This window comes from Anolis sagrei, chromosome 1 (genome assembly GCF_037176765.1).
Source record: "Anolis sagrei isolate rAnoSag1 chromosome 1, rAnoSag1.mat, whole genome shotgun sequence".
In the NCBI taxonomy this organism is placed as follows: Eukaryota; Metazoa; Chordata; class Lepidosauria; order Squamata; family Dactyloidae; genus Anolis; species Anolis sagrei.
This window is the reverse complement of record NC_090021.1, coordinates 67,876,584-67,883,650: the sequence shown is the minus strand read 5'-3', so window position 1 is coordinate 67,883,650 and position 7,067 is coordinate 67,876,584. Positions and strand designations below refer to the sequence as shown.

Below are 7,067 nucleotides of genomic sequence, written 5' to 3'. Positions count from 1 at the left end.
TTGATAAGCATTTGATGGCCTGGCTGTTGTTTGGTGTGGCTTGTTAGTGCCTGGAGCAATCTTTTGTTGAGAGGTGATTAGATGCCCCAGATTGTTTCCTCTCTGTTGTTTTCCTGTTGTAATTTTAGAGGTTTTTTTTTAATACTGGTAGCCAGATTTTGTTCATTGCAGCATAGATGCAGCCTTAAAGTTGCCCCAAGGTCCCTTTGTGCAGCGGCTGTGCCTTTGCATCTATCTGAAGGGAGCAAAGTGGCCTTCCTCCCGGAGACCCTGCGCCTGCCGTCCCTTGCAGAGGCATCAGAGGCGCCCTGCCCCCTCTCTCTCTCTCTCCCTTGCTTCCTTCCTTCCGGGTGGCGCTCCCTTCCTTCCACCCCTTTCCCGTCTGACCCAGGGAGTGAGCGGGCGAGCGCGAGCGCCTGTGGCTGGCTTTGTCCCTCGCCGCTCTCCGTACTCCGAGGCTCCCGGCTCCGCTCTCTGTCGGAGCGCCTCTTTCCAAGATGGCGGCGGCGGGGCTGGCTCTGCGCGGCCGCGGCTCTGCAGCCGGAGCGTGAGGGAAAGAGGCGGCCGGACCGCGGCCTCCCTCCCTCCCTCCCTCTCCTTCCCGCCGGGCCGGGCTGCAGAGGGGCTTCCGGGGGCGCCATGCCAGCCTGCCTGCACGCATGAGAGACTCCGCCGCCGCCGCCATGGAGGAGCCCGAGCCCAAGCGCGGCTCCGACTCGCCCACCACCAGCAGCAGGTCAGGAAGGCCCCCGAGGAAGGGACATCTCTGTCCCCAGCGCCCATTTTGAGGAATGGGAGCATCCCTTGGCTTCGCAGTGGGCTGCCGGCTGTCTGCCTTGCTGCTTCTGCAAGGGGTTTTGCTCCAGATGCTGGTTTGGGTGGGGAAATAGGACGGATGGACGGCTATTTGAGGTTGCCTCTTTGGGTGCTTCTACACCAGGCATGGGCAAACTTGGGCCCTCCCTCCAGGCGTTTTGGATTTCAACTCCCACCATTCCTCACAGCCTCAGGCCCTTTCCTTTTTCCCCTCAGCCGCTTAAGCGGGAAAAGGAAGGGGCCTGAGGCTGTGAGGAATGGTGGGAGTTGAAATCCAAAACACCTAGAGAGGGGGCCCAAGTTTGCCCATACCTTTTCTACACTGTAGAGTTGATGCATTGCTTTCACTTCCATGGCTCAGTGCAACTGAATCCTTGGAGCTGTAGTTCAATGAGGCACCAGCGCTCTTGGGCTGATTAAACTACAGCTCCCCCAATTCCCTAGCATTGACCCTTGGCAGTGCAAGTGGGATCAGACTGTCATTAATTCTGCAGTGTGGATGCAGCCTGAGAGAAACAAGTGAGTTGCAGAAGTGCTCATGTGGTGCATCTCAACCTGTGGGTCCCCAGATGTTTTGGTCTTCAACTCCCAGAAATCCTAACAGCTGGTAAACTGGCTGGGATTTCTTGGAGTTGTAGGCCAAAACATCTGGGGACCCACAGGTTGAGAACCACTGGTCTACAGTTACTACATAATGCAGTTTCAAGCTCCATTATATGGCAGTGTAAATCCAGTCCAATTTAGAAATCTTTAGCTTTTCAGATGTATTAGAATTCTGGTTTGGGAGGTCCCAGCAGCACAGTTAATGGTGAAGGAGAAAATAAGAACAGATTATGGAACAATTGGTCATGGTTGCTGTGCATAGCAGATGCTTTGTATTGGTAGTGGGTTAGACTAGACCCACAAGTTGAGAACCACTGGTAGAATTAATACACTTTGACAACACTTTTAACTGCCATGGCTCAGTGCTAGGGAATCAAAGGAGTTATAATTTTGCAAGCTTTTTAGTCGTATCTGCCAAAGAGAGCAGGTGTCTCACTAAACTACAAATCCCACGTTTCAATAGCATTGAGCCATGGCGGTTAAAGTATCAAACCACAATTATTCTGCAGTGTAGATGCATCCCAGGTCTGTAGGACCCAAGTTTCCCACCCCAATTAAAAGAGAATTCCCTACTCGTCCTTGTTTGTGCTTTTAAAAGAAATGTGAGCCTTTGGTGTTTTGCGCTGCAAGGGAGCATCACAGAACCACTGGGTTCTAGCCTTAAGTGAAGGGACAACTGCTGCCAAAATTAAAACACCACACAATGTCCAGTATTATTAATACAGATTGAATTTCCCCCATCTGAAATGCTTGGGGCTCAGAGTGTTTAGCATTTGCATAGAAGTGCATGATGGGATCTTTTGGCAATGGCCCCCAGGTCTAACAATAACATTTATATTTCTGATATATCTCATATACATAGCCTCAACACACAATATTTTAAACAGTTTTGTGCATGAAACGAAGTTTGTGTATGCTGAACCATCAGAAAGCAAAGGGATCGCTGTTTTAGCCTTCCATGTGGATGATTTTGGGTTTTAGAGTGTTTTGAATGTTGGAATTCCAAATAAGGGATGCTAAACTTGTGCTTTCCTGCCCTCGATGACTCCTTCCAATCTTTCTTTCACAGCTGAGGCCGATAATGGAATATATACCTGCAGCAATCTGGTTCTGTGCATGTTTATGCAGGAGTTCAGTCATGCACACACTGAAGTAAATGTACAGAATTGTAGCCAGTATTTCTGTCTTTTGGCATGATAGTCCCTGCAGTTTAGTATCTGCTGCAGCTTCAGCCTGTCTACAGAAGGAAGTTGTGAGGACAATATTTGTACAGTGGCTGTTGCCGGTGTTGATGCAATAGTGAGCACATAGTAGTAATTTGATTGGGGTGTGTGTGCGCGCGTGTGCCCTTAAGTTACCTGTTGACTTCAGGCAGCTCTATGAATTTCATAGGGTCTTCTTAGGCAAGGAACACTCAGAGGTGGTTTTGCCAGTTCCTCCCTCTGAAATATAGCCTGCAGCACCTGGTAGTTTCATTTAAAATAAAAAAAGCCTTTGTTTAAGTATATGATCATGCAGCATAGAGTGCACAAAGTCCTTGGACTAAATTCTGCAATTCCAAATTGTTTTTGAGTATGTCTTCTTGATTTGCCTCCCATTGTTACATCAGAGTACTGCATAGAGAGCAACCAGCATTTGTAATTTTAAATGATAAATATGTTGTATGCTTTCACATAAAATCATAACGTCTTTGTGGTTATTTTCATTTTGAAGCTCTGCTCTTTGCAGTAATTCAAAAGATAAGATACCATTTTGGTAGTTACTTTTCTTCTGAGGTTCTGCTCTTTTCAGTAATTCATCAGATGAACTATATCATTTTACAAAATCTATATGAAAGTTGATAACATTCAGATTCACACTTCATACTGCTTCCTAAAGGTGCAGGTGTGAACTCATGCAGATTATCTTCCTAATATTTATTGTAGTCAGCTGAGACATTCAGTTTAATTTATCAAATGATTCTGTTTATTGAAGAGAATTCTAGTGATGAGTAGTATATCACAATGCAATCTTGAGCATACATGAAAAGTTTATTTCAAGTGCTAGACTTCCCCTATTAGTTCCAAATGGGAATATAAAAATGCAGAACGCAATGCTTTGTTTCATCTTCCTTAAATACAGAGATATTTTAATTAATATTGGTGTGTATATTCAGAATGCAGGTCTACTTTTCACTTTCAAACCTTAGTTATACAGGTTTTGAAATGAGGTGAGGTTAGCACATGCAGACTAGAATTTAACCAGAAGTAGGAAGGTTAACTTTGAAAATTTATGTGATAATACTAAATATTAGGAATTGCGCCATTAATTAATTGCACCAACATTAGTCATTGAAATCATTTTATTTAATTAAGTAACATTGGTTAATTCATTGCTGAGCCATTCGTTTTCAGAACAGTCTGTGGGATTTCTTTAGAATTACAAGAAGGTTATTACTTTTCCCCTTTGAGAACATATTTTGTTAATGGCTTTTTCAAAAGCATGTCATCATTTTTAAGTTGCTTTACAACAATCTGGCTCTTTTGTTTAGATGTGCTACAAAGCACCAGTTGTTGTGTGCTTATGACTGAAGATTAACATGACTGGAAATTTCAATTATCCCATAGATGCTTAAGCTTAGAACATTTATTTTTTAAAAAGGACCCCCAAAATCTGGGTTAACTTAATCACACATCAGTGTGAATACTGTACCATCACTTCTATTAAAATGTGACGATTTCTTTTCTGAATAGAGTAACAAAAGGAAAAAACTTACTTAGTTCTTCCCTTTTTTAAATGTGAATTTTTATTGAATGCTTTTCTGGTTCTACAGATAAAATATAGGTGATGGGAAGGGGAAGGAATGGGGACTTATCTACATGGGGGGGGGGGGTACATACATGAGGGAAAGTGAGGTTGTAGGAAGGGGAGGGGACATCTTAACTTAGTTCTTCCCTTAAAAAAAACTAAAACAAGCACTGGTCCGCTCTACTCTCTTCACCATGGAGCCACTTCTGGCCCTTTTTGAATGTCTGGGCAGCTGGCTCCCCGAGTTGGTATTGATGCTTTCCACGTTCTGTGGAGTGACCCATGATTTATCCAATGGTCTTATCAAAATCCATAATTTTTGCTCTGAAACTTTGCCCTCGACTTATACATGGGGTCAACTTATAACATGAGTACTCACTTTCCCCTCAGTTTCAAGCTTTTTAATCTCTTGCCCATTTTATGTTATTCCTTCTTACTGTTGTTGCATAACTTGAAGGTATTTCTGACTTATGTCAACCCTAAAGCAAACCTGTTATTGGGTTTTATCTGCAAGATTTGTTCAGAGAGTGTTTGCTTTTGCTGTCCTGAGGCTGAGAGACTATGACATGCACAAACCCCTGTCTCCAGAGTCATAGTCCAACACTCAAGCTATTACAACATCCTGGATCCCGTTCCTATGTAGCCAATTTGTTTCTTATCTGTATCATTGATCTTACTTCCCATCCACAGCATACAGTTCCCAGGAAATCAAACATGACTGAATTGTGCTTTCCCTGCTGCTGCATCTCGCCAAATCTTCCATTTCCTTTTCCTTCCACTACCAACTCTCTCACGTTCTTCCCTACATCCCAGGACTTCTTCCGAATCCTCAAAGAATTATCAATCCTACAGCTTGTTTGAGGTTTTAATTCAGGCCAAACTAAAAAACCTAAATTTCACCAAGGCACATACAGATTTTCACTCAGGCTATCTTTTTTTAAGCACTTGGTAATGGGAACTCTCACAGTCATTCCAAGATGAATCTTATAGACCAGTTTCTTTTTCCAGCTATTGAGTGGGACCTTTATTGACTGCATACAGTGCTAGAGTTTTAAAAGGAGACATTCCTGAATGTGTGCTTGTGAGAAGTAAATGAATCAACAGGATGTTATCTAAGCAAGAAAAATAATTGCTTGGGAATTACAAAGAGTTATGTAGCAGTCTGATAGCTAGAAACCTGGAGACATTATATTCATGAAGCTATTTTCATTCTCATATCTAAATATCAATTCCCACTAATATGTAGTTATGCAATGCAATGATCATATGATGTTTGCAATTATATGTGGACTCCACCAAAAAGAGGGCAGTCATTTCACACAAAAAACCCACATATTCCAGTGCTACTGAAGCTTTGATTTCCCTCATTCCCATCCTGCTTTCCATCCAGCCCTCACTTCAGTTAGTCATAGATTTTGAGTGGCTTGTTAAGACTGGAACTATTAGCTTGGAGACAAAATATTCTGCTGCCTATATTCATGTGTGTGATTGGTGTCCTCTAGCTGAAATAAACACAGCATTCTTTAAAACCTTCAACATCACTCCTCATTAACTTGCATTAAGCAATGTATGTGATATGATTGAAGTGTACGTGTTAGCAAGGGTGGGTGTGGATGGAAGGAAGGAAATGGAAGATAAAAATTTGTGGGGAAACCAAATAAGCTCAAACATGGAAAAGGAGACGGGACAATACCTAATTTAGCAGAATGAACTGTTCATAGCATTTTCAGATCAGGAGACAGGTACAAAAGGAATGGAAGGATGGATACCAGGACAGGGAACTAAGAATTACTTAAAATGTAGTGCTTCTGAAGCTTTTGTCCTCAGAATTTTGTTGATGCCAGCATGGCAAACAAGGATTTTGGAACTGAAAGCCCCAAACATCAGGAAGACCAAAGGCTCAAGCACCAGTGAACTAAAACTTAGTAGCACTATTGTACCTTTAGAACTTAAAAAAAAAAGGGGGGGGGGGCTGTAGTCTTTGCTATTATTTATTATAGCATTGTGATCTGGCATTCTTAAGGGTTGCAGTGATAAAGGCCTAAAGGGTTACCAACATGTTTCTTAAATTCAAACTTCTACTGGACCTTGGATGTGGAAAAATAATACGTTTGCATATTATAAAATCAAAGAATTTTAGATTTAAAATCCAGAGCTCATTTATTTTAGTATCTTGCAAATGTTGGGAACATTGACAGATCAAGCCCCTGATTAAAATCTACAGTTATAAAGTGTTGATCACTTTCCAAGGTGGTTTGGTCAATGGTAGGATGGCTCTGTTAATCAATTCGTAACATTTTGCTGAAATTTCATTTGCAATTTGAGTGCATTGGTTTAGTGGCTGCCTGCTGGAGCAAAGAAGTTTGCTCCATCTTTTATCTCATAGCCTTTTACCTGTCAGTTATGTGCATTGTAATGTGGGAAAATTATCTTGTTTTTTTAAAAATGTGTTAGTTTTAATATTCTTACTCTATTTTGCAGATTGTGCCATTGCTGTATTATAAAAATATTAAATACCAACATAATCTGTGTGCTGTACATAGTTTTAAGCTTTGAATGGTGGAATTTTAAGTATCATGACCCTTATGTCTACATGATCATTTAGCACTATTAATAATAATGGAGACTCTTGTCTTAATACTATATTCTTAATCCTGCTAAAGCGAAGGAGTCGTGTAAATGTATATTCAAGATTCAAAGCATGTTGAACCCTGTTCTGAAGGCAACCTGTCAACTTTGACCCTAACCTCATCTTCAGTAGCAATGATGTTATCAGATGCATTTACTTCAAGCAGTCCCATTCTGATATGATTACTCAGACATAATTAGATAGTTTCTGGTTTGTGGCCAAATAGTTGTGC

The 7,067-nt window shown here is 41.7% G+C and overlaps 1 protein-coding gene across 5 annotated transcripts in view; it reads left to right on the top strand.

Annotated features, from left to right (window-relative positions):
• The first annotated feature begins 327 nt into the window (after nucleotides 1–327).
• The window catches only part of MAP3K4 (mitogen-activated protein kinase kinase kinase 4), a 68,010-nt gene continuing 61,270 nt past the window's right edge, over nucleotides 328–7,067 (top strand). For 2 of the 5 annotated variants that reach the window (XM_060753683.2, XM_060753680.2), the window contains exon 1: nucleotides 331–736. In XM_060753683.2, coding sequence (XP_060609666.2) covers nucleotides 660–736 — 77 coding nt within the window. In that variant the 5' untranslated portion in view covers nucleotides 331–659. Of the gene's footprint in view, nucleotides 737–7,067 lie in introns of all 5 variants that reach the window. The other 3 variants (XM_060753684.2, XM_060753681.2, XM_060753682.2) reach the window with 3 other exon arrangements.